Source organism: Lagenorhynchus albirostris, chromosome 7, assembly GCF_949774975.1.
Source record: "Lagenorhynchus albirostris chromosome 7, mLagAlb1.1, whole genome shotgun sequence".
Lineage (NCBI taxonomy): Eukaryota > Metazoa > Chordata > Mammalia > Artiodactyla > Delphinidae > Lagenorhynchus > Lagenorhynchus albirostris.
The window spans coordinates 23,108,905-23,136,771 of NC_083101.1; the positions used below are offsets into that span (position 1 = coordinate 23,108,905).

The 27,867-nt window shown below is 39.3% G+C and overlaps 1 protein-coding gene across 1 annotated transcript in view; it reads left to right on the plus strand.

The window, feature by feature from the left end:
* SVEP1 (sushi, von Willebrand factor type A, EGF and pentraxin domain containing 1) overlaps nt 1-27,867 on the plus strand; it is a 185,492-nt gene that overhangs the window by 141,373 nt on the left and 16,252 nt on the right. The window contains exons 37-43 of the mRNA XM_060154645.1: nt 5,775-6,447; nt 8,109-10,900; nt 13,041-13,266; nt 14,972-15,127; nt 20,033-20,096; nt 21,470-21,643; nt 24,568-24,744. Coding sequence (XP_060010628.1) covers nt 5,775-6,447; nt 8,109-10,900; nt 13,041-13,266; nt 14,972-15,127; nt 20,033-20,096; nt 21,470-21,643; nt 24,568-24,744 — 4,262 coding nt within the window. The remainder of the gene's footprint in view (nt 1-5,774; nt 6,448-8,108; nt 10,901-13,040; nt 13,267-14,971; nt 15,128-20,032; nt 20,097-21,469; nt 21,644-24,567; nt 24,745-27,867) is intronic.

The window sequence follows — 27,867 nt, forward strand, 5'->3', positions numbered from 1 at the left end:
GAAGAGCTAATAACCCACTGGGGAGCCTTCTCACAAAGCTTCCCAGGCCCATGCCTCTTAGTAGGCGTTCACTCCATGAATCAAATCACTGAAAATTGCATCTGGAGATTACTCTGCCCATTTTCAAATGATTTTTGTTATCGTTCCAGAAGTATGATAATGTATTATAGCCAGTGTATCCTAAAATATGTCATTCTATGACATCACTGTAATATCGATGGGACAATTTTCCTTGGAATTATGGAGGAAAACAACTTGTTTTATAATACATATGGCCTGATTTTTTTTTTTTTTTTTGCGGTACACGGGCCTCTCACTGTTGTGGCCTCTCCCACTGCGGAGCACAGGCTCCGGACGCGCAGGCTCAGCGGCCATGGCTCACAGGCCTAGCTGCTCCGCGGCATGTGGGATCTTCCCAGACCAGGGCACGAACCCGTGTCCCCTGCATCGGCAGGCAGACTCCCAATCACTGCACCACCAGGGAAGCCCCATATGGCCTGATTTTTAATAACAGACTGCAAGGGTGTCCCCAATGTCTCTTGAATGAGAATACAAAAGGTCACACAGAGTAAAATTAAATATTTCAATGTTTTAGATTTGTACCAATTCCAATTTTTCCTGTTTTAGTAGCCAACGTATATAGGATGTATCTTATCATCTGTACAAAACTTTATCATTTTTAAGTGATTCTTTTACATAAGCAGGTGGAATATGTCTTCCAGAAATCTTAACACTCATTTAGATTTCTAACATAATGAAATGGTGTGGCTGTTTGATCAGAGACCAGTTATAGTTCTATCTAGGCAATAACTACAAATTAATTCCTCTTTTTTTTTGCCATTCAGAGAATATATCCTTCTTTAGCATCTTAAAAGACTAACTGATATATATGTTTCAGGAGACAGTTATTTTTGATCAGCCTCTGTCCCCATCTTCACTGAATATGCTGTCTAGTCTAAAGCACTGGCTTTATTTATTTATTTTTGAAGCCACTCAGTGTAAATTCCTCTGCTCCTCTGAAATGCCAGCCATTCAAGTATTCATAGCTTGGCCCCAAGGTTCTACAAATGGATCATTAGAGCTAATTGAGAGGTTTCATTAAGGGATCCCAGCCCCTTCATAACATTTCCATGACTAAAAAATTATCCTACATTCTGGTTAAGATGCCAAGCTTGCAGCTTTGGAAGTGAAGGTGTAGGGAGACAGACGTTTATACAGACGTTTCAGCCAGCTCAACCTCAAATCTGCCTTTCTCTTTCTCATCAATGGACATGATTCCAAGTCTGTTCACTCTCAGAGTCACTGTCCTCTGAGCCTATTCCAATAGGTCTATAGCCCTTTTTGAATTGTGATACCCAGAGCTGAATGTGCAAATTAGAATGTAACTGCAAGAGAGATAAAAACACCAAGCCTAGGGACTGACACGTGGTACTTAAAACATGACAATTTATTTCATTTCTCTTCTTCTCTTTCCGGATAAATGAGTTTCTAAAGATGCAGTAACCCTTTTAAGGATGTCACCATTGACTCATTCAACTCATTCAAGGAAACTAAAGTCTTTCACATTGGCTGCCACTAAGCCAGGTTTCCCTTTGTGCAGTTTTTCTTTATTATCTATATACAGGACCTCCCATTTTATCTTTGTTAAATATTACCTAGTAAGATTAGAAACATTGAACTGCCCTGTTAAAACCCTTATCCTTCACCCTACAGTTATGTGTTGCTTACAAACTGATGGGCTAAGGACAGAGTTTTGTGACATTAGAAGATACGAAACACCCAACTAGCTTACTTCTATTAACCAATAATACTCTTTGGGTCATCCAGTTAATAAACCGCTTAAATATCTTTCTGTTCTAGCAGCATTTCTTCTGCTAAAATCTTATGAGAATCCTTGTCAAAGGAACTGTCAAAAACCATTTCCAGTTAATCTGTGCCTGCCACATCTTCACGCATTAACCATCACAACTGTCAAAAACACACAAGATCCTAGTGACCACTGCTTCCTTTTCCAGATGTTCATAGGCCATTCCTAACTACTTATAAGTCCCCACAAGCCCTCAGCTATATCACACTCCCATTTCTTTGCTCCTGTTACTTTTCTTCCTTTCCTGCTTCTTTCACGACTCCCCTCAAAAGCTATTTCATCTGGGACACAAAGTACATGCACTGCCATTGCCTTGTACACTAGGGAAGGGATTCTTGCACACAGCATGGCCTAATTGCCTAATGAAGAACTAAATGTTGATTGAGAATCATAAAGAAAAGTCAAGTTCTTAAGTCAGAGAAAGGGATGGTGTCAATTCTAGGAAAGTATGGATAGTATTGAAAATGCAGTCTTTAAATTCATTTAATCAAAATACATGTATTTAGTGGTAATCTTCCATTATATTACAGAAGAGTTTTTTGCTGTGATTTTCCATTAGGGAAGAGTCATTGGTGGATATTGTTCAGCAGATCAGGGGTCAGAGGCCTAACGAAGTGCTGCCAGATTACAAGACTCTGTTCTTGCGTCCTCAAGAGGCTTTGAGGAATCAGGAAGGTTCTGGAGGCAGAGGCTTCTGCCTCAAAGCAGTCAGTCCCATTACCTAAAGGAAGCACTCTATAGATGGCACAATGGATCCTAATAAATCAGGGATGTCTCAGGTGATGTCTATAAACTTCAGCCAATGAAATACGGTAGCAACACCAAAGGACCCCATGAAAATAATGATGCATGGTTCAAAGTGTGCAAAGGATGTAAATTGTGCTATAAAAATATAAAACATCAAGAGCCTCTATAGGAAGCATCCTAAATGCCCATCGACAGACGAGTGGATAAAGAAGATATGGTACATATATGCAATGGAATATTACTCGGCCATAAAAAGGAACGAAACTGAGTTATTTGCAGTGAGGTGGATGGACCTAGAATCTGTCATACAGAGTGAAGTAAGTCAGAAAGGGAAAAACAAATATCGTATATTAACGCATATATGTGGAATCTAGAAAAATGGTACAGATGAACCGGTTTGCAAGGCAGAAATAGAGACACAGATGTAGAGAACAAACGTATGGACACCAAGGGGAGAAAGCTGATGGGGGGGGGGATGAATTGGGGATTGGGATTGACATATATACACTAATATGTATAAAATAGATAACTCATAAAAACCCGCTGTATAAAAAAAAGATTAAACCAAGGATGAGAAAAATCTGTACACTGAAACTACAAAACATTGATAAAATAAATTGAAGGGGACCCAGAAAAAAGAGCCTCTGTAAATGGAGCACATTCTACACAGGAATAGCAGAGTCTAGGCACTCAGACCTAGGGCAATGTATTTTTAATAATACATTATTATTTTTAATAGTAAAATTATGCTTGTAACATACTGTCTTTGTATATCTTCCTGGATCCTTTAAGATAGAAGCCATCCAAAAATTTATTATATATTCTTATACAAAGAACTGAGCTTTTCCACAACAATGAACTGCAGCAGACCCTAACTGGAGACTGTGCTCAGCTATTGGGGAAGGCTATGAGTATTCGCTTTGAGACCACTTCTATCCATAGCACGTTATATGACTGTAGATAGGGTAGGAACACATATCTCTGATGCTGCTCTATCATTTTTTCCTTGATCTTTCTGTTTCCTATAGATTTCCTAAATCTTGCCAGAGTGGGTGAAGGAATTCTAATCTCTCTATAAGAGCTGATTCCTTATAAAATGAAAAGGGACCTCAGTAGAAATTTTTGCTAGCTAATGACTTAAGAATCTTTGCTGAAGGGCAGGTCAGATAAGTTGTACTAATGACACTTCCATACAGTTTCCACAGAACACCCACCGATTGCGATCTAACCGACCTCCTTTTAAAAAGAGAGAGGACATTGCAGCACTATTTACAATAGCCAGAACATGGAAGCAGCTTAAGTGTCCATCGACAGATGAATGGATAAAGAAGATGTGGCACATATATACAATGGAATATTACTTAGCCACAAAAAGAAACAAAATTGAGTTATTTGTAATGAGGTGGATGGACCTAGAGTCTGTTATACAGAGTGAAGTAAGTCAGAAAAAGAAAAACAAATACCGTATGCTAACACATATATATGGAATCTAAAAAAAAAAATGGTTCTGATGAACCTAGGGACAGGACAGGAATAAAGATGCAGACGTAGAGAATGGACTTGAGGACACAGGGAGGGGGAAGAGTAAGCTGGGACGAAGTGAGAGTAGCATTGACATGTATACACTACTAAATGTAAGACAGATAGTGGGAAGCAGTTGCATGGCACAGGGAGATCAGCTCGGTTCTTTGTGACCACCTAGAGGGGTGGGATAGGGAGGGTGGGAGGGAGACGCAAGAGGGAGTAGATATGGGGATATATGTATACATATAGCTGATTCACTTTGTCATATAGCAGAAACTAACACACCATTGTAAAGCAATTATACTCCAATAAAGATGTTAAAAATAAATAAATACATACATACATATATACATACAAAGGGAGAGTCATCTCCTAAAAAAAAAAAAAAAAGGAAGAGAGATAGAGCAACATCATGGGAAAGATAGAAGGGTTGGAATCCAGTAAACCAAATTCCGATCCTACCTCTGCTGCTTGCACCCGTGTGACTCTCAGATTTCCTAGCCTGTCTGAACAACCATGCACTCATCTGCAAAATGAAGAAATTAATATTTCTAAACAGGGTTCGGTTGGTGCCAAATTATTTTAGTCCCCTTACGCTTCATTATTAAGACGACGGACTGATCGGATGTTAGACAGTCCTTTCAAACTCCCTGTCCTCTTTCTCTTCAGTACAAAAGTGAGAATGAAAATCAGAATGACTCAAATGTAATTATTCTAATACTGCGTATCCTAATGTTTTGTTCTGCTTCATTGAGAGAGCACTTGAGCATAATTAAGATTTTTATAAGTCATCAATCTATCATCATATATGGGGAAATACCTGTGCATAAACAAAGCAAAATTTATTCATGCTGGTTGAATAGCAGAGCCGTATGCAGACACAGCTTTTAATGCTAACCACATGGTTAAGGGTTTAGGAAACAATGGAGACTGAAATTATAATCCCTCCTTTAAAGTTCATTGATTATAAGCAAGTGGATACCTAGGAGTTATATGCAGGCTACCTGTGGTTCATCAGAGCTTTTGTTTCAAAGACTAGTGATCAAATTAAGCAACGGAAATCATCTATAGCTAGATGAAGTTCCAACTTTGAATTGAGTCAGACAGGACCGTAGCTTAGTCCTCATTTTTATTTTTAAAGAAATGTGTAACAATTTTTAGAGTTTTTTTTTAACATCTTTATTGGAGTATAATTGCTTTACAATGGTGTGTTAGTTTCTGCTTTATAACAAAGTGAATCAGCTATACATATACATATATCCCCATATCCCCTCCCTCTTGCGTCTCCCTCCCACCCTCCCTATCCCACCCCTCTAGGTGGTCACAAAGCACCGAGCTGATCTCCCTGTGCTATGCGGCTGCTTCCCACTAGCTGTCTATTTTACATTTGGTAGTATAAATAGCAAAATCCATTTCCCTTTCTGAACAAGCCCTAATATTAATAACAAGATGTATATCTTAAATGAAGGTCATTTGATCAATAAGCTCATATTCAAATAGTAAATATTGTTTTAAAGGATAAAGAAGTAAAGTTATTGGTGGAAAGATTTAAAAAATAAAAGCAGAATAAGAAGATGCAAACACCTTTTCTCAAATAATGTGCTTAGTTACTGTTCCTTTCTCCCTAATCTCATAGCTACACCCTTGCCGGTCCTGACACCATTGAGTGCCTGGCCAATGGCAAGTGGAGCAGAAGTGACCAGCAGTGTCTGGCTGTCTCCTGTGATGAGCCCCCCAGTGTGGAACATGCCTCTCCAGAGACTGCCCATCGGTTATTTGGAGACATTGCATTCTACTATTGTTCAGATGGTTACAGCCTGGCAGACAACTCCCAGCTCCTCTGCAATGCCCAGGGCAAGTGGGTTCCCCCAGAAGGTCAGGCCGTGCCCCGTTGTATAGCTCATTTTTGTGAAAACCCCCCTGCTGTTTCCTACAGCATCTTGGAATCTGTGAGCAAAGCAAAATTTGCCGCAGGCTCAGTTGTGAGCTTCAAATGCACGGAGGGTTTCGTACTGAACACCTCAGCAAAGATTGAATGTCTGAGAGGTGGGCAGTGGAACCCTTCCCCCATGTCCATCCAGTGCATCCCCGTGCGCTGCGGAGAGCCGCCCCGCATCATGAACGGCTATGCGATTGGATCAAACTACAGTTTTGGAGCCGTGGTGGCTTATAGCTGCAACAGGGGCTTCTACATCAAAGGGGAGAAGAAGAGCGCCTGCGAAGCCACGGGACAGTGGAGTAGCCCCATACCCACATGCCACCCTGTATCTTGCAATGAACCACCAAAGGTTGAGAATGGCTTTCTGGAGGTAAGAGACTGATTCACAAGTGTCCATGGCTTTCATCGTTTACAGGGCCAGCCCATTGTAGCTTATTCAGAAGCAGGGACATGAATAGACTAATAGGTGAGTAACAGAAGCTGCTAAATCTATTGGTGGTAAATATTGGAGAGAATTTGATAGAGGTCATGAATCCTTTTAATCTATAGCTTTCTACCTTCTACTAGCATATAGGCACTTGAAACATTTTAAGGCAATATTTTAGCCCAGCTATGACATTAGAATAAAATAGTTTTAAGAGATACTATTTTGATTTATAAAAAGTTACTCCAAGATGGATGTATTGTTTATTTTTATAGAAATCAAGGTCTAAATGGAACCTAGAGAAGTCTGTTACCATTTCTTATTTTTAGACAAAAGATGGGGGTAAACCATCCATTCACCGTAAGGTGGTTTTTGCAGTTTTCTTTTAGGGAACCTAAAGGTAATTTCATCAGGACAAAGGGTTTTGTCAGATCCACGCATATCCTCCTTTCTCGTTACTATGTGTCTTCTCATTAAATCTATCAAGAAAACAGGAATAACAGTCTATTCCCCCAAATCAAGGGTCACTTTAAAGAGACAGTATTCTAATTAAACACTTTATTAAAACCCACGCCTACATAGTATCTTTTCTCCTTTATATTCTAAAACAACAGTGAATGCCTTTTATTTAAGACTTTTGCTCAGGTGTGTTAGCTTTCCATTGGAAGAAGGTGTCTAGGATATGTAAGGGGACTTTCTTCATTTATTCATTTAACATATTTCTGGAGCTCCTACTAGGTGCCAGGTAAGTACTGGAGATCTAGTATTTAATAACACGGATTAGGTCTGTGATGCCATGGTGTTTACATGCGTGTGGGGTGCCCAAGGAATAGATAAATAAACAAAACAAATAATCATGTCCAAATACCAAGAAGTTCACTGCACCACAGAAGCTAGACGTACCGTTAACAAAAGAACCATTGCAATCTTTTTTAAAGTTTTCATAAGTAATTCATCTTGGTACTGCCTAAAAATGACCTCTTATTATGTTATTCACTTATATAGTTGAATGTTGAGAGTATGAATATTAAATTTTTTGTTTAAAAGGTAAAATGTTACTTTTTATTTTCCACCCTTATGTCATGGCAGCAATTTTTTTAAATTATATTAAGGATGAACACAAAACTCTGACAGTAGGCCCATATCCATAAAAAAATTTCTTTCTTATTATCTAACAGCGTAAACAAATGTATGTTTGTGTGTGTTTCCTTTTCTGTGAGTAAAACAACACACTATAGCACTGCTTTGGTCGGTGAGATTTTTTTAATTTACCAAGTAATTTATAATTTTTGGTATTGCTCCATCAACTCATCAATCGTTTTAGAGACTATTGATCTTTAGTTATTATGGGCTGACCGCTGTGGCCAACATTTCTGCTGTAGGGATTACCTAATTTGACCTTCTGCCATCCTTTTTGTTTATTTAAATAAAAAAAAATAGAGTGGACCTATTGGAAAAATACAAGTCCTCATTTGCTTATGTCTTAATTGATACATTTTAACATAGGCATTTTAGTTTAGTTCTTCTTTACTGTGATTTGCTGTATTTTGTCAGTTATATTCCGTGTTATACAAATTGTACTTCATTGTTTTCTCCCTGTTATGCAGCATACAGCTGGCAGGACCTTTGAGAGTGAAGTGAGATACCGGTGTAACCCAGGCTACAAGTCAGTCGGAAGTCCTGTCTTTGTCTGCCAAGCCAATCGCCAGTGGCACAGTGAATCCCCTCTGTCGTGCATCCCTCTCAACTGTGGAAAACCTCCCCCGATCCAGAATGGCTACAGGAAAGGAGAAAATTTTGAAGTAGGGGCCAAGGTTCAGTTTTTCTGCAATGAGGGTTACGAGCTTATTGGTGATCATTCTTGGACGTGCCTGAAATCCGGCAAATGGAATAAGAAGCCAAACCAAAAGTGTGTGCCCGCCAAGTGCCCAGAGCCACCCCTCTTGGAGAACCAACTGGTTTTGAAGGAGTTGCCCACCGAGGTGGGAGTGGTGACATTTTCCTGTAAAGAAGGGAACGCCCTCCAGGGCCCCTCTGTCCTGAAATGCTTGCCATCCCAGCAGTGGAATGATTCTTTTCCTGTTTGTAAGATGGTTCTTTGCCTCCCTCCTCCGCTGATTCCCTTCGGTGTCCCTGCTCCTTCTTCTGCTCTTCATTTCGGAAGTGCTGTCAAGTATTCTTGTGTGGATGGGTTTTTCTTAAGAGGAGATGCTACCACCTTCTGCCAGGCTGATGGCACCTGGAGCTCTCCACTGCCAGAATGTGCGCCAGTGGAATGCCCCCAACCTGAGGAAATCCTCCATGGCATCATTGACGTGCAAGGTCTTGCCTATCTCAGCACAGCTCTCTATACCTGCAAGCCAGGCTTTGAGTTGGTGGGCAATTCTACCACTCTTTGTGGGGAAAATGGTCACTGGCTTGGAAGAAAACCAACCTGTAAGCCCATTGAGTGCCCCAAGCCCAAGGAGATTTCGAATGGCAAATTCTCTTACACAGACCTACACTATGGACAGACCATTACCTACTCTTGTGACCGGGGCTTCAGGCTCGAAGGTCCCAAAGCCTTGACTTGTCTAGAGACAGGTGATTGGGATGTGGATGTCCCATCTTGCAGTGCCATCCACTGTGATCCCCCACATCCCATTGAGAACGGTTTCGTAGAAGGTGCAGATTACAGCTATGGTGCCATGATCATCTACAGCTGCTTCCCTGGGTTCCAGGTAGCTGGTCACGCCATGCAGACCTGTGAAGAGTCGGGATGGTCAAGCTCCATCCCAACGTGTGTACTCATAGACTGCGGTCTCCCCCCTCACATTGATTTTGGAGACTGTACTAAGGTCAGAGACGGTCAGGAATATTTTAACCAAGAAGAAGACATGATGGAAGTTCCATATCTGACTCCTCACCCGCCTCATCATCTGGGAACAGTGGCTAAAACCTGGGGAAACACAAAGGGATCTCCTGCTACACATTCAGCAAAATTCCGATACAACACCCTAGTTTCGTACACCTGTAATCCAGGATATGAACTCTTGGGGAACCCTGTGCTGATCTGCCAGGAGGATGGAACTTGGAATGGCAGTGCGCCATCGTGCATTTCAGTGGAATGTGACCTGCCTGTTGCTCCCGAAAACGGCTTTTTGCATTTTACAGAGACTACCATGGGCAGTGCCATACAGTATAGCTGCAAACCTGGGCACACTCTGGTGGGCTCCGACGTAAGACTTTGTCTACAGAATAGAGAATGGAGTGGTACTTCCCCACTCTGTGAGGCCATCTCATGCCCCAAACCGAATCTAGTTATGAATGGCTCCATCAAAGGAAGCAACTACACGTACCTGAGCATATTGTACTATGAGTGTAATCCTGGGTACGTGTTGAATGGCACTGACAGGAGAACGTGTCAAGAAAATAAAAATTGGGATAGGAATGAGCCAATTTGTATTCCTGTGGACTGTGGTTCACCTCCAGTCTCAGCAAATGGCCAGGTAAAGGGAGAGGAGTATACGTTCCAAAAAGAGGTTGAGTACACTTGCGATGAAGGGTTCTTGCTGGAGGGGGCCAGCAGTCGTGTTTGTCTTGCTGATGGAAGTTGGAGTGGGACGACTCCCATCTGTGTGCCTGTCAGGTGTTCTCCCCCACTACAGGTGGCAAATGGGGTGATGGATGGCCTGGACTATGGCTTCGGGAAGAAAGTGGTGTTCCATTGTCAAGACGGCTACGTGTTGCACGGTGCCCCCAAACTCATCTGTCAATCAGATGGTAACTGGGATGCCCAGGTTCCTCTCTGTAAACCAGTCAGCTGTGGCCCTCCTGAAGATCTTGCCCATGGTTTCCCTAATGGCTTCTCCTTTTATCATGGAGGGCATATACAGTATCAGTGCTTTCCCGGTTATAAGCTCCACGGAAGTCCTTCAAGAAAGTGTCTCTCCAATAGTTCCTGGAGTGGCAGCCCACCATCCTGCCTGCCTTGCACGTGTTCCCCACCAGTCATTCAAAATGGAGCAGTCAACAGGACAGATTTTGGTTGTGGACAGGCAGCTCGGATTCAGTGCTTCAAAGGCTTCCAGCTCCTGGGAGTTTCTGAAATCACCTGCGAAGCCAATGGCCAATGGAGCTCTGGCTTCCCACGCTGTGAACATACTTCTTGCGGTTCTCCCCCAACGATACCAAATGCATTCACCAGTGAGAGTGGCTCTTTGGAGGAAAACGTGATAACTTACAACTGCAGATCTGGGTATGTCATCCGAGGCAGTTCAGATCTGATTTGTACAGAGAAAGGGACGTGGAGCCAGCCTTATCCTGTCTGCGAGCCCCTGTCCTGTGGACCCCCACCACCTGTCTCCAGTGCAGTGGCAACTGGAGAGGTACACACCTATGGAAGTAAAGTGAAACTCAGGTAAGACCTGGCTCTAGAGTCTCCAAGGGGCACAGGCAGGAGGGTTGTAAAATGAAAAGTGATAGGTCAAAAATGTAGCTAACTGGGAAGAAAACACCCTCTCTGGGCTGCTGTCCAAAAGCTGAAGCTTTTAACACTTGGCTTTATTCTGTCCACAATTATGCAGAAATCCATTGACTTGTAAGAATAAATTTCTACACTTTCAGACTGTAGTTCCTAATATAATTATCATATTCTGTTGCTCTTCATGGAACAGCAAGATCCTCTAGCTAGCTTTAATATCTCTTAAATCACAGGCTCTTTTTTAAACATTATGCTGATAAATTTCTTTGTTAATAACCTAATGATTATATTCATATATGCAGATGTTGGAGAAATAAGGCAAAAGCTGAAGAATTCAGGTCAAAAGTCACATACTTTATTTTTTTATTTTTTTTTTTTTTGCGGTACACGGGCCTTTCACTGTTGTGGCCTCTCCCGCTGTGGAGCACAGGCTCCGGACGCGCAGGCTCAGCAGCCATGGCCCACAGGCCCAGCCACTCCGCGGCATGTGGGATCCTCCCGGACCGGGGCACGAACCCGTGTCCCCTGCATCGGCAGGTGGACCCTCAACCACTGCGCCACCAGGGAAGCCCCAAAAATCACATACTTTAATTGGTCAACATTAATAGGGAGATAGTCTTGAGGGGACATCCAACCTATGCTGTCTGAGCAAACTAAGCATTTAATGCACAGATAGTGATTTTTGCTGAAAAGTTCTCTATTTAAAATGTAGTATTAAAAAAAGATAAGAAAATATGGAATGAATTTATAAATTAGACTTTTATTGGAATAAATGCCTGTAATGTGTAAATATATCTCAACCCTCTAAATCAATTTAGATTTTATTGATCTCTCTGAAGGAATTGTGGATTAGCCTTCACATATTGGCTTCTTAGATTTTATTAATAAGTTAATAACTCTTCTTAAGCGTGTCTGTTGTAGACATTTTAGCTCTACCTTCATTTTCTCTTAATTACAATAAGAAATAGACCCAAGGGAGGATTGTCACTGTAATGAAACCTAAAGAATAGTGGATTATGCACCAAGAAGAAAAACAAAGTATTCCTCGCTTTTGACATGCATTTTCAATTTTCTGTTTGGACGTTGGTGTCTCAGATAGCTTGAGAAATCACAATAAGACCTGCTTCCCAAGACTCTCCTGTTTGTTTTTCCTTGTGTGTTGATTGTCTTCAGATCTTCACTTATTAGTAAACAGATCATTCCAAGTTTGCAAAACCTGTGACTGCTACCTAGCCTGGTAATTTGCGAAATTTAAAAAATATATCCACCCAATAAATGTTAGTTAATTAAAAAAGCAGCATAGTATAGTGGTAAAGGCATGGACTCTAGAGCCAGATTCCATAGGTAGGAATCTCAGCTCTGTCGCTTCCTGGGAAAGTTATTTAATCTCTCTGGTGTCAGTTTCATCATCTGAAAAATGGGCATAAAGAAAATAATCACACCTATTCATAGGGTTGACATGAGAATGGGTTCATATTTGTAGAGCAATTAGAACAGTGACTAGAATTTAACAAATGCTCCGTAAACATTTGCTGAATGAAAAAATGCAAATTTTAAAAATCATAGAGGGTTTTAGAGCCAGCTTGACTTGAGTTTGAACACCAATACTACTGTTACATGATACCTACCTACTAAACAGGGTTAAAAGACACACCCTATGTAGAGGACTTCATTTGGCACAAAGTAGATTCCCCAGAAATGTTAATTGTGTTATATTCTTACTAGTATCTGAGTCTATTTTGGACTTCGTCTAGAGTTTCTTGAACTGTTAGATATTTTCATAATAAAAATAAATTTAATAATGATATTATCCAGAACAAAGGTAAATCATGTCAACAACATTTAAAGCAACTTTAGATTTGGCTAATCCTTAATGTGGATAACTAAGGATTCAACTGGTTGTCATTGTTTTCTTGGTGTTTTTGCAAGGCAGTTCCATCCCCCTGACATTTGAGTCATTTTTAATACATCACATAAAATGTCTACTAAGCTTTATAACAGCTTCTTGAATCCAAGAATAAGTCACCAACTATATTGCACTCCCTTTAAGGCACTCATTTTTACTTTTGCATTGCAGGTGTATAGAAGGTTATATGATGGATACAGAGATAGACACATTCACCTGTCAGAAAGATGGTCGTTGGTTCCCTGAGAGAATCTCTTGCAGTCCTAAGAAATGTCCTTTGCCAGCAAGCATAACACACATACTTGTTCATGGGGATGATTTCAGTGTGAATAAGCAAGTTTCTGTGTCATGTGCAAAAGGGTATACCTATGAGGGGGTTAATATATCAACATGTCAGGTAAGATTATCTGTCTTAATTAGAACATGTAGGGTATAACTCATTTATATATTATACCGTGTGTGTGTGTGTGTGTGTGTGGTTATATATGTAAGTGTATATTATACTATATGTGTGTGTGTGTATAGATATATGTATATGTAAGTGTGTGGATATAGATATACATATACATATATCCACACAGGCAGTATCTTGCTGTCCTGAAAAGAGAAAATGTCTCGTTTCCAACCATGTCAAAGAATTTGAGAAGTTTTTTGGTAGAAATATAATAAAATATATCTTTCTTTCCAATGGTCCCAGTTTTAAAAATAAGAAAGTTCCAAGGGCAGGTGAAAAGTCCCAAAGGTAAATAAAACGTTAAACATCCATAACGAGATTCATGACAGATGAACTATGTGTATGGTCTACACATAGACTCTCTATGTGTAGCAATGAGGCCTAATTGTTACCAAATATGTTTCCAGTTTTAGTAGAAGAGCAAAGGTAGCAGAAACAGAAATTGGAGTCAAATTCTGCCTCTGCTTACTACTTGTGTCACTTTAATAAAGCTACTTGGAATTGCCAAGCTCCTATCAGTGTGGTATTAGTGTAAAATTCGGTAGAAGGGGAAATGAATGGAATGGAAGAAATAAGTCAAAAGTAGATCCTGATAAAGGAATCGTCACAAGTCAGTGAAGAAAGGAATCATTAATAAACAAATCATTCTGATACAATGAAGGAACCACTAGGGAAAAAATTAGTATATACCAAAATAAACTCCAGATATATCAAAAGAAAACAATACTATGTAGCTTTTAAAAGTTAATAGTAATACCCAGAATCATTTGTGCAAAAAATATATTTATTGAAGCATTATTTACAGTATTGAAAAATTAGATACAATGTATATTTCTGACATTAGGGGAATGGTTAATTATGAGGCAGGCATATATATATATGTATATATATATATAAAATTATTTCTGGCTCATCTGTAGAATAAAGGGCTTAGCCTCAAGTCTTGTTTTAGACAGCTATTCAACTCATATGCTATTTCCTCAAAGAAAACAAAACAACATTAGCAAGAGAATAACAGTCTTCAAGGGAAACATCTGTGTACACCTCACTATACCTGGAAAGAAGGCTGGAAAATGTTAATTCTAACGGGGGTGGTGAGGAAATAAAGTAAATGTATGTGTGTCTTTTTTTTTTTCTTTAAATATGTGACTTGCTCACAATATATGATAGAGTGTTTTCAAGTATTCATGTTGGGAAGGGAGAAAAGGAAGCCATCTTTTTAAACTTCGGATTGTATGCCTGAAGGTTGCCGTTTCTCATCAACTTTAGATGAAAACGCAGAATTATGTAAAATATAAGGGTGTATTACTATAAGTCATGGAATATTTGTATCTACCATCCAGTCCTCATGCATCATAATGAAAACATACTTCTTGGTGTTCTTGATTTTTTAAAGGATTCTATGAGGAAGAAAATGCTTGTTTTGTGAGTTTCAGAAATGTCTAAAATTGTTTAGTGATGACTGTTAAAGCCATCTGATAATTAATGTGCGTTTTTTAAGGCCAAAGAAAATAAGTGGCAGAAGTAGGACCAAGTTCTAGGTCCTCTAACTATCATTTGCGGATTATTCTGTTTTACAACCAATATTTGCAGACTTCTTCATTCATGTGTACTAATTTCTAAATGTAACTTATAACTTGTTATTTAGATTGATGGCACCTGGGAACCACCATTTTCTGATGAATCCTGCAGTCCAGTTTCTTGTGGGAAACCTGAAAGTCCAGAACATGGGTTTGTGTTTGGCAGTGAATACAGCTTTGAAAGCATAATTATTTATCACTGTGAAACTGGTTATGAATTAGAGGTAAGCGAACAAATTGTTTAACTAGCATTAATTTGTTTTTCCAATATACTTAGGAATATTTTTAGTGTTATGCCATTTTGTTTCACTGATTTGGGTCCTAAAAGGCTTTTCTATACTTTGTTGCCTTATATTTTAGCACTCTCTGAGAAATATTTAAAGTGACTAACAATTTTACAAAGCAAAGTAAGTCTCAAATTAAAGAATCAAAGCCATGAAAAAAAGAGGAACTTTGTATACCAGCCACAAGGCTTTAGTTGGTCATTTAAACCTGTGTTTTCGCCTCCTATTAATTGTATTCTACACAGCCCATCCGTCACTGTGGGGAGGCCACCATAAGAATTTAGTTATACAAAGCTAGGGTTTCCTCAAGCAATGGGCCCAAATACCTTGGAAGGTTTTTGATTGAGATTCCAGGTTCCCACAAGGCAGGTGTGGCCTGAAAAAATCCCCAGAGCAGTTCTAACCAAATACCATGATAGGTCTCAAGACCATGCTTGCCTGGTTTGTAATATTAAAATCCCATCAGCAGCACCTATTTACTTTGGTGTGAATGCTGCAGTCAGTTTTGCTAAAAGCATGATCACATCATCAAACTTGAACTTTAAGAGGCCTGTTTTATATTACATAATGTTGTCCTTTGGTTTTTCGGGAAACTTCTTTCCTGTTTTGCTGTTACCATGGTATTAAATGTAGGTTTTGCAGAAGTATGCATTGCCAGTGATTTGTTAAATGTGTATAGCATGTTCCATTTTTTTTTCTACTGACCATAGAACCAGAGAATTTCCATAAGATAGGTCCATGAAAGCTGGAACTAGGCTTAGGTGGATCTTGTTTTATTTCCTCATCCAAGGATTTTTTTTTTTAAAAAGGTGGGGGTGGGGAGCTTCCCTGGTGGCACAGTGGTTGAGAGTCTGCCTGCCGATGCAGGGAACACGGGTTCGTGCCCCGGTCCGGGAAGATCCCACATGCCGCGGAGCGGCTGGGCCCGTGAGCCATGGCCGCTGAGCCTGCATGTCCGGAGCCTGTGCTCCGCAACGGGAGAGGCCACAACAGTGAGGGGCCCGCGTACCGCAAAAAAAAAAAAAGGTGGGGGGAAAGAAGGATGGTAATGTAATGGTTATTGCAGTTGAAGAGTTTTTCTGTTTTTGAAACTCAGTTGCTCTTCATGTGAGAGTACTAATCTTGCAATTTGTTAAGAAGGAAAGTGGTATAAAATCTAAACAAATATATAGCAAACTGATGGGTCACTAAATTTGAGGAAGTAGATAATTTACCTTAAAAATTTTGGAAATATCCCAGTGTTAACCACAAAATTGAGAGAGATGCTATAACAATTGTTCTTATTCCAAGCTACATGTTTGAATCACCTGAGAAAGTTTTTCTAAATATTAATGTCCAGTTACTTACAGAAATAACCAAGTCCAGGTCTGGAACATGAAATGTAAAAGATTAGCCTAGAAAAACTTATCATATGAGTTAGGAAGGAACCTATCAAAGGTGACATGTTAAAAAAAAAAAACTCAGGAGCCAATTGGATGAGGCTTCCACAGGCCAAGATGAGACCATTTTAGCATCAATAAGGGGTAATAACTTTAATGGACTGAAACAGATCAAATACGTCATGAATGGCAGTAGACTCACAATGATACTAGAAGAAAATTAGTTGGTAACTTTTAGGGGATGCCCATGAGCAAATTCATTAGTTTGAAAACACAACGAAAGGAGGAAAAGTATCTTTTCAATGCTAACTGGATGACTAAGTAACCAAATAGTAGATGAAATCAGTCAATAATGATAGAATTCAAATCTCAGAATTTGCAGCTTTTATGAATTAATGGATTTAGGTTATCATCATCATGGCTACTGATGTCAGAAAAAAAAATAGAGGCACCCAGACATTATAATGCCTCTGGATGGAAAAACACACCATTAGGGAAAAGTCTTACCAAAAACAGAACTGTTGAATTTGAATTTTTGCATTTTTAACAAGTGCCCCAGATACCAAAGGTCAATGGCTGGAAAAGTGGTTAAGAATAGGGACTTGGTCCCAGCAGACCTCTGTTACAGGCTCTCTGCTCTTGCTGGATGAAAGATGTTGGGGAACTGACTGAACCTCTCTGAGCCTCTGTTTCATCCCATCTGTAGTAGAAATGCCATAACCACCTTTGCAAAGTTACTGCAAGGACTGGAGATAAAAGAAAGTGGCAAGCACCACCCTTTATGCATTGTCTGAGTTCAGTAGAGGGTAGTTATTATCATTACTCCTAGTATGCATATTATTACCAAAATCAGACAAAGTAATTAATACAGCTAATGTAAATCATGTTAAAATTTTCTAATAGGTAAATAAATTATCATTTTTATGTAAGGTAAACAACTTCTTTGAGTCATCTAAATCTCAAAAATTTTACTACACATGCAGTCTTCTCGAAGCAAAAATCACTACAGGCGGGCTTCCCTGGTGGCGCAGTGGTTGAGAGTCCGCCTGCCGATGCAGGGGGCACAGGTTCGTGCCCTGGTCCGGGAAGATCCCACATGCCGCGGAGTGGCTGGGCCCATGAGCCATGGCCGCTGAGCCTGTGCGTCTGGAGCCTGTGCTCCGCAACGGGAGAGGCCACAACAGTGAGAGGCCCGCGTACCGCAAAAAAAAAAAAAAAAAAACTTAAAAAAAAAATCACTACAGGCAACTGAGGAATAAATCAAAATAACTCAAAAATGAGATAGTCATGTTCTAAAATCGCTGGTAGTGAGCAATAAAGTGGTATCTATAATTCTAAAACTTACTATAACTATCTAACTTAATTGTTGATTAAAGATACATTATGTCAAAAATAGTAACTTGATGCTAATCTGTATCTAAAACTCCGGATAAAAAACAAAACAAAAGCAAGATAAGTAAAGGGATAGAGAGAGAAAAAGAAAGAAGGAAAAGCATGATAAAATTTGCAACTTACTAAGGAGGGAACCAACAGATGGTGTTTGATTTTTTTTTTTTACAGCAATAATTACAGAAAATAGAGTTGAGTTTTTATTGGAACAAAAATTGACATAATTGAAACAGAATATTATGTGAATTATTAGAAGAAAAAGGAAAATATCTTAGTGGGAAAAATGCTAACCTATTGACTAAAATTAGCTACTTGAGTGTAGTCCACTCTGGAAGTACCCAAATAGGGAGCTGGCTTTGATGGCTTGTCATATACTTCCTCAAAAGTAATAAAGAGGGCTTCCCTGGTGGCACAGTGGTTGAGAGTCCACCTGCCAATGCAGGGGACACAGGTTTGTGCCCCGGTCCGGGAAGATCCCACATGCCGCGGAGCGGCTGGGCCCGTGAGCCATGGCCGCTGAGCCTGTGCGTCCGGAGCCTGTGCTCCGCAACGGGAGAGGCCACAGGAGTGAGAGGCCCGCATACCGCAAAAAAAAAAGAAAGAAAATAAAGAATAATTCACAAACTAGAATAGTATATTTTCCTGTGCATACATAAGTATATAAGCACAACAAAAGTACAGCAAATGTTAACAGGGTTTATCTCTGAATGAAGAATCCTAGAATCCTTTGTACTTTTCTTTCATGTTTTCCAACCTTTCTGTAGTCAAAACATATTATTTTTTCAATAAGAAGAAAATAATGAATATATATTTTTTAAAAATTTAATTTTATTGGTTCAATTATTTTCTTGGAAAGTCAGGAGAGTATCCTTCCATCAAAGTCAATGGATTTTTTATACGTAAAGATTTGTCAGTAATTAAACTGATAGCTCAAAGTAAATACCTTTGAATAGAAGATTAAGGATAAAAGACATCAGTCAATCAGATAAAAACCAAAGTAGAGGCAATTGCTCCTTTTCAGACATCTTGCTAATTTAGAACACAGCTTCAAGAGGATATGTATCCAAAGAGCTCTGAGGATTGAAAAGCCATGAGACAAAGTCCATGTGCTAAGGTTCATATACTTGACTTAGGGTCAAGCCCCTTAATACATTACTTAGAACCTAATCTTTTTTTTTTAACATATAATGTTAGAGAATTTTATTTATCTTATTATTCCATAGTAAATTAGGAATTTAAAACATGGGAAAAGGTTATCATTAGGAACACTGATGATTACAGTAAAAGATAAACAACAAAGAAAGAGGCAGCAAGGTCGCATAAAAATTATATCCAGAAATAAAAACCCAGTAATCTTAGCCTAGCTCAGCCCATAATAACTCTAGGGGGCGCAGACAGCCTGTATAGCCCCCAAGGGCTATGGGATATTGGAAAATATACCAAAAGTGCATTGAATAACAACTATAAATATTTTTTAAGTAAATTACATTATTTTTACTCTATTTCTGAAGGCAGGGAAATAAATTTTAGAAAGATTTTTACTCAAAATATATAAAATTTTACTTGCTCGGGACCTTAATAGGGTAAGTTTATCTTTAATGGATACGTTACATTGTCAAAAAGTCAATCCTGATACCAATAAGATATCTTGACATGTTTCATGTCCAAGGGTATAAATAAACTAATTCACCTTCTTTGATGTACCTCTCAGGTATTAAAAAATAAATTTAAGTCAAAATATTTTTAAGTGTCCTAAGCAAATATACCTCTCTGACATTTCAGACACATTCTTCATCAGTCTTTGCTATTGGTTATAATTAGTTATCATTTAAACAAAAAGTGAAACCAAGTCTGCACCTTAATTACACTCATCAGCCAGAATACGAATTTTGAGGTAATTGGATGAAAACATTTTTGAAAGTTTAAACCTCCCTCTTAAACTCTATTTATTTAATGAATTTATTTAGCATTCCAGTGCCAAGAGTTTCAAGTTCACATCTGAGGTGACTTTGCATTCCCTTAGTTTTTCATTATAGAGGTACCATCTTGTCAATGACCTGTTTTCATTGATTCACAGGGGAACAGGGAACGGGTCTGTCAGGAGAACGGACAGTGGAGTGGAGGGGTGGCAACGTGCAAAAGTAAGTCAAATGACACTTAGTCCCCAAAACGATACTAAGGACACAAAATAACCATGTGACCACATTTTCTTTATAAGTCATTTTTGTAATTAAAAAAAAAAAATTGACTCCGTGAACTGCATGAGAACCTTTTACGGGCTTTTGCTCAAGGGCACCAAAGCAATAGAAGGGTGAAACACTGTGGTAGAGATTAATGATTAAACTGCAATAGAGCACAAGATTGCTGACCCTGGAATGGCAAACATTTTGTTTAGAAACTAGTTAATTATTGAGTTTACCTGACTTTTTATGGGTTTTTCCCCAAAATAATAATAAATTAGAAGGCTTAGAGCTGTTGCCTTGGTAACAGTCCTGGGCAATACCAACATCTTCTTAAAATGATGTTGGTACCACTGTCCAATAAATGAATATTCACACTGTCTGTGGAACTTTCATTAACTCATCGTATGAGAACAGTCAAGTGTATTTAGCAGGATGTGCGTGAATACAGGTGACTCTGTTCCTAGGATATGGCTCATATTACTCCTCTGCCGAAAGACAATGTATGTAAATACAATAGTTACAAACCAATCAAAACGGCAGGCTTAAAAATGTTTTTCTCTTAATAATTCTGGAGGAGTCATCAAATTTTCAAACTAGAAGGGGCCTCTTGAATAATGTAGTCCAGACCCTTGAGTTGACCAATGAGTGAAAACGGGCTGGGAGAGGGCGATGTGACCTGCCCAGTATCAGAAATGAAATTAGTGGCGGAGCTAACACTAGGACTTGGGGTACCTGAACCTTTGTTCACTGTTGTTTCAACCATACTGTCTAGTATAGATTAATCAGTTGATTTTGTATGCAATAGGAATCTTAAGTCTTTTAAGCAATATTATATGGCTGAAATTCAATGGGGAATATGACTTTTTAGTTCTAAAAAAGAACCGTGTGTGCGTGTGTGTGTGTACATAAACACATACATAAACATTGAGTAACATCTCAAGTCACAGAATGGCATCATTGGGCATTCCCAGTAATAGCATTTTTTTATCTCAGTTGTTCATTATCAAAAAATGTGTGAATGTACATGCAGGGTGAAAGGAGAGGAGAATGAAAAGGAAACACCTATGTCTGGAATAGGAAACTGCTATGGTGTCGATGAGGGGATTGTTTCCGTTTTGCAGCAGGTTTAATTCAAACTACAATGATAATGGTTTGAATAGTTTCTATCTCTGAAATGCAAGATAGTAAGAAAATGTTCTGTATGGAATGTGTTACTCTGTGGTTTTCTTTTCTTTTTCTTTCTAAATTATTAAATGAGTGATAAAGTTCTTTGCAGAAGGAAAGAGGACTGGGAAAATCACTTAAGATGAAGCTTTTCTTTTTCTTTTTAGAGACCAAGTGTGAAGCTCCACTTGGGTTTCTGAACGGGAAAGCTGAAGTTGAAAACAGTACTGCTGGACCCAGCGTGGTGTATTCCTGCAACAGAGGCTACAGCCTTGAAGGGGCACCCGAGGCCTCCTGCACGGAAAATGGGACTTGGAGCCACCCAGTTCCTCTCTGCAAACGTGTGTGTTGACCTTAGGAGGGGATTAACTCAGATTCAGTTTTCTAATTAGTTTCCCAAATGTCTAAACCATGGTGGAAAATTCACCTATAGGTGAGATTGGCCCAGAGAAAGAAATCTGTGCATATCCAAACCAAATATTATGGGGTATTTTTTTAACATCTTTATTGGAATATAATTGCTTTATAATGTTGTGTTAGTTTCTGCTGTATAACAAAGTGAATCAGCTATATGCATACATATATCCCCATATCCCCTCTCTCTTGTGTCTCCCTCCCACCCTCCCTGTCCCACCCCTCTAGGCGGTCGAGACTGAGCTGATCTCCCTGTGCTATGCAGCTGCTTCCCACTAGCTATCTGTTTTATATTTGGTAGTGTATATATGTCAATATTACTCTCTCACTTCGTCCCAGCCTACCCTTCTCCCTCCCCATGTCCTCAAGTCCATTCTCTACATCTGTGTCTTTATTTCTGTCCTGCCCCTATGTTCATAAGAACCTTTTTTTTTTTTTTAGATTCCATGTACTTGTGTTAGAATACGGTATTTGTTTTTCTCTTTCTGACTTACTTCATTCTGTGTGACCAACTCTAGGTCCATCCACCTCAATACAAATAACTCAATTTTGTTTCTTTTTATGGCTGAGTAATATTCCATTGTATGTATGTGCCACTTCTTCTTTATCCATTCATCTGTCGATGGACACTTAGGTTGCTTCCATGTCCTAGCTACTGTAAATAGTGCTGCAGTGAACATTGTGGTATATGACTCTTTTTGAATTATGGCTTTCTCAGGGTATATGCCCAGTAGTGGGATTGCTGGGTCATATGATAGTTCTATTCTTAGTTTTTTAAGGAACCTCCATACTGTTCTCCATAGTGGCTTTATCAATTTACATTCCCACCAATAGTGCAGGAGGGTTCCCTTTTCTCCACACCCTCTCCAGCATTTATTGTTTGTAGATTTTTGACGATGGCCATTCTGACTGGGGTGAGGTGATACCTCATTTTTGTTTCGATTTGCATTTCTCTAGTGATTAGTGATGTTGAGCATCCTTTCATGTGTTTGTTGGCAATCTGTATATCTTCTTTGGAGAAATGTCTGTTTAGGTCTTCTGCCCATTTTTGGATTGGGTTGTTTGATTTTTGATGTTGAGCTGCATGAACTGCTTGTATATTTTAGAGATTAATCCTTTGTCAGCTGCTTCATTTGCAAATATTTTCTCCCATTCTGAGGGTTGAATTTTCGTCTTGTATATGGTTTCCTTTGCTGTGCAAAAGCTTTACGTTTCATTAGGTCCCATTTGTTTGTTTTTGTTTTTATTTCCATTTCTCTAGGAGGTGGATCAAAAAGACTCTTTCTATGATTTATGTCATAGAGTGTTCTACCTATGTTTTCCTCTAAGAGTTTTATAGTGTCTGGCCTTACATTTAGGTCTTCAATCCATTTTGAGTTTACTTTTGTGTATGGTGTTGTAAAGTGTTCTAATTTCATTCTTTTACATGTAGCTGTCCAGTTTTCCCAGCACCACTTATTGAAGAGCCTGTCTTTCCTCCATTGTATACTCTTGCCTCCTTTATCAAAGATAAGGTGACCATATGTGCGTGGGTTTATCTCTGGGCTTTCTATCCTGTTCCATTGATCTGTCTTTCTGTTTTTGTGCCAGTACCATACTGTCTTGATTACTGTAGTTTTGTAGTATAGTCTGAAGTCTGGGAGCCTGATTCCTCCAGCTCCGTTTTTCTTTCTCAAGATTGCTTTGGCTATTCGGGGTCTTTTGTGTTTCCATACAAATTGTGAAATTTTTTGTTCTAGGTCTGTGAAAATGGCCCTTGGTAGTTTGATAGGGATTGCATTGAATCTGTAGATTGCTTTGGGTCATTTTTCATTTTCACAATGTTGATTCTTCCAATCCAAGAACATGGTATATCTCTCCATCTCTTGGTATCATCTTTAATTTCTTTCATCAGTGTCTTGTAGTTTTCTGCATACAGGTCTTTTGTCTCCTTAGCTAGGTTTATTCCTAGGTATTTTATTCTTTTTGTTGCATTGGTAAATGGGAGTGTTTCCTTAATTTCTCTTTCAGATTTTTCGTTGTTAGTGTATAGGAATGCAAGAGATTTCTGTGCATTAATTTTGTACCCTGTTACTCTACCAAATTCATTAATTAGCTCTAGTAGTTTTCTGGTAGCATCTTTAGGATTCTCTATTATAGTATCTTGTCATCTGCAAACAGTGACAGTTTTACTTCTTTTCTGATTTGGATTCCTTTTATTTCTTTTTCTTCTCTGATTGCTGTGGCTAAAACTTCCAAAACTATGTTGAATAATAGTGGTGAGAGTGGGCAACCTTGTCTTTTCCTGATATTAGAGGAAATGGTTTCAGTTTTTCACCATTGAGAACGATGTTGGCTGTGGGTGTGTCATATATGACCTTTATTATGTTGAAGTAGGTTCCCTGTATCCCTAGTTTCTGGAGAGTTTTTATCATAAATGGGTGTTGAATTTTGTTAAAAGCTTTTTCTGCATCTATTGAGATGATCACATGGTTTTCCTCCTTCAGTTTGTTAACGTGGTGTATCACATTGATTGATTTACGTATATTGAAGAATCCTTGCATTCCTGGGATAAACCCCACTTGATCATGGTGTATGATCCTTTTAATGTGCTGTTGGATTCTGTTTGCTAGTATTTTGTTGAGGATTTTGACATCTATGTTCATCAGTGATATTGGCCTGTAGTTTTCTTTTTTTGTGACATCTTTGTCCGGTTTTGGTATCAGGGCGATGGTGTGAAGTTCTGTATTTTTAAGCCTTATATTATCATTACTGAGAACCCAGCTCCAGCAGGGCTAATGCTCTGCCTTCAAAGAAACAAACTCAGAAAAGAGGGAAAATACCAGTACACATTTTCTTTTATTTTTAACAGCAAATCCATGCCCTGTCCCTTTTGTGATCCCTGAGAATGCTGTGCTTTCTGAAAAGGAGTTTTATGTCGATCAGAACGTATCTATCAAGTGTAGGGAAGGATTCCTGCTCCAGGGCCAAAGCATCATCACCTGCAACCCTGACGAGACGTGGACACAGACAAGTGCCAGATGTGAAAGTAAGTCAACACATGGGATCCAGTGAATTTCATCAGTGGGAAGTGTTTTCTCATCTTTGGGAGATTATTTTCAATCAGTCAACTTACATGTAGATATTTAGAACTCTATCTTATCATGGTCATCAACTTCTGTCTGGCTACTTAAAAAAATTTTTTTTTAATTTAAAATCCAAACATAAAAACACAGTCCAGAACTAGACTAAAACCTGCCTGACCAGAATTTACTGAACAGGTTTTCAAAACGTGCTCTTCAAGAGTGAGCAGGATATTAAATCTAAAATACCTTTTTTTCTCCATGCTGTCGAGTCCCTAAACTCTCCTTTAATGGGCTATGCATGATTTGCAATAGAAAAATTATTTCACCGTGGTTCTCCAGCTTGAGCGGATATCAGAACCACCTAGAGGGCTTGTTAAAAACAGATTTCTGGGAGACTTCCCTGGGGATCCAGTGATTAAGACTCCATGCTTCCAATGCAGGGGGCCCGGGTTCAATCCCTGGTCAGGGAACTAGATCCCACATGCTGCAACTAAGACCCGGTGCAGCATGCATGCATATGTATGTAAATAAATAAATATTTTAAAAAATTTTTAAAAAGCAGATTGCCGGGCCCATCCTAGAGTGTCTGATTCAATAGGTCTGGAGTGAGGCCTGAGAATTTGCATCTTTAACAGCTTCCCAGGTGTTGCTGATGGCAGTACTGCTGGTGCTGGAACCACAACTGGAAAGCCTCTGGGCTAGCGCCATGCTGATACCTAACACACAGTCTGGCAGCATCTCTTGCTGCCTTGTGATAACTCTTGACATTATTCTGCTTTTTTAAATATTTTAATTTACATAAGCATTTGCTATTTTTTTCTTTTATTGAAGTCTAGTAGATATACAATGTTGTGTTAGTTTCGGGTGGACAGCAAAGTGATTCAGTTACAAATATCTCTATATATATTCTTTTTCAGATTCTTTTCCAATATAGGTTATTACAAGATATTGAATATAGTACCCTGTGCTACTTTATATATAGTAGTGTGTATCTGTTAATCCCAAATTCCTAAGTTATCCCTCCCCCTCCTTTCCCTTTAGTAACCATAAGATTGTTTTATATGTCTGTGGGTCTGTTTCTGTTTTATAAATAAGTTCACTTGTATCATTTCTTAGATTCCACATATAAGTGATATCATATGATATTTGTCTTTCTCTGTCTGACTTAACTTCACTTAGGGTGATAATCTCTAGTGCTGCAAATGGCATTATTTCATTCCTTTTTATAGAACTCTTGACATTTCTTAACACACATAAAGCATCTTTCCTGCCCAATATCCTGCCCTCCTTTGTGGTCCAGGCTACTCCCTCTACAGCAGTCAACTAACAGATATTCATTGAGTCTAACCAGATGCGAGGTAATGGGCTACATAGTATAAAACTATGTTATGCCTACAGTGGTCTTCGTCTTCGGAACACTTGCACTTTAATTAATGAGATTAAAAATGTGCATATGGGGGCTTCCCTGGTGGTGCAGTGGTTGAGAGTCCGCCTGCCGATGCAGGAGACATGGATTCGTGCCCCGGTCCGGGAAGATCCCACAGGCCGCAGAGCAGCTATGCCCGTGAGCCATGGCCGCTGAGCCTGTGCGTCCGGAGCCTGTGCTCTGCAACGGGAGAGGCCACAACAGTGAGAGGCCCTCGTACCGCAAAAAAAAAAAAAAAGTGCATATGAAGGCAATGGGGATTCTGAAATCAGAGAAAACCTGGGTTTGAGTTCTGTCCTCAAAACTTTCTAATTCTAAACTTATGCTAGTGCCCTAACTTCTCTGGACTTTGGAGTTCTCATAAATAGCACCAATAATTCCTATCTTATAGGTTTGTTTTGAAAAATGAATTGGTATATATTTGTGATATGTCCTGATAGGAAGAGCTGAAAAATAGCCCCAAATCCTTGAATTTTCAGCTAGCAGCCTACTGCAGCATTAGAATTTTGATTTTACTCCAGAAAAGTGTGTATCATACTTTTAGCTGGGATTTGGGTCCCAACTCCTTATGAAATCTACCCCTAGTGAAGTGGGAAGAACTAAGTATGTATAAGCCTTGACTGTCTAGGCTCCTTTAAAGCCATCAGCCTGAACTAAAGCAGGCCAAGTGGCCCGATTCTGCCCGCATATCCTCACGTTGGCCTTAGCTCCCGGAGACTTACCACTCAGGGGACTGGAAGCGAGAGCCAGGAGAGACATGCCTTTATTACAAATGTCCCTTCAGTGCATGCTTAATTATTCCTCAGTATTCTTGAGAAGATCCGGGGTTGCCTAGGAGAGGAGACAGTTTCCACAGTTGTTGTCCTCAATCCCTCTTTTGCATTTTCTGTTAGACAGGAAGTCTTTGGCTTAGAACAAATATCCTTCCTGAGGGACCAAAGCAGCCACCTTCCTCATCCTTTTCACCTCATCTTGCTATTTATCGCTACAAATCAGTGATTAACATTTAGTGTGTATGAGAATCCTCTGGGGAGAGTATGTAAGATGCAGACTCAAAAGCTAGAAAGCCCAGAAGTTTGCATTTTTAATAAGAACCCAAGCTGATTCCCACATAGGTGGCCTGAAATCCGTGCTTTGACAACCACGTCTGTGAACCGTCAAGCTCACTGGTATCTTTTTACATGCTGTTCCCCCAGCCTGGAAGCAGCAGTCCTCTGATCCACTCAGGCTTTATGGCCTGGTCCAAAGGCCACTGTCGTTGTGATTCGTACCCTGACAATCGTAAGCATAATTAGTTACATTCACCTCAATTTTTCTACAGTATGGCATCCGGACCTCTAATATAGCTCTTTTTAAGTTGCACGACAGTATTTCTTTGTCTATCTTCACCCATTTGTCTGAGCAAAGGTGCAGCATTTTCTCCATTTATTTCTTTCCAGTTTCTGGTACACCGTATGCATTGATACATATTGGATATCTGACTGATTGAATTAATGTTTTTAACTACCTTAGAAGGAAAAGAAAATTTAGAAGAATCAGACAAATTGATCATCCCCTCTGGCAAGATTTTAATAGCATTATGACCACAAAGTGACCTTTTAGAAGCCAGTTCATGAAGACTCATCTAAAAGTTAGCCTTATACGAACTGGATACTAATGA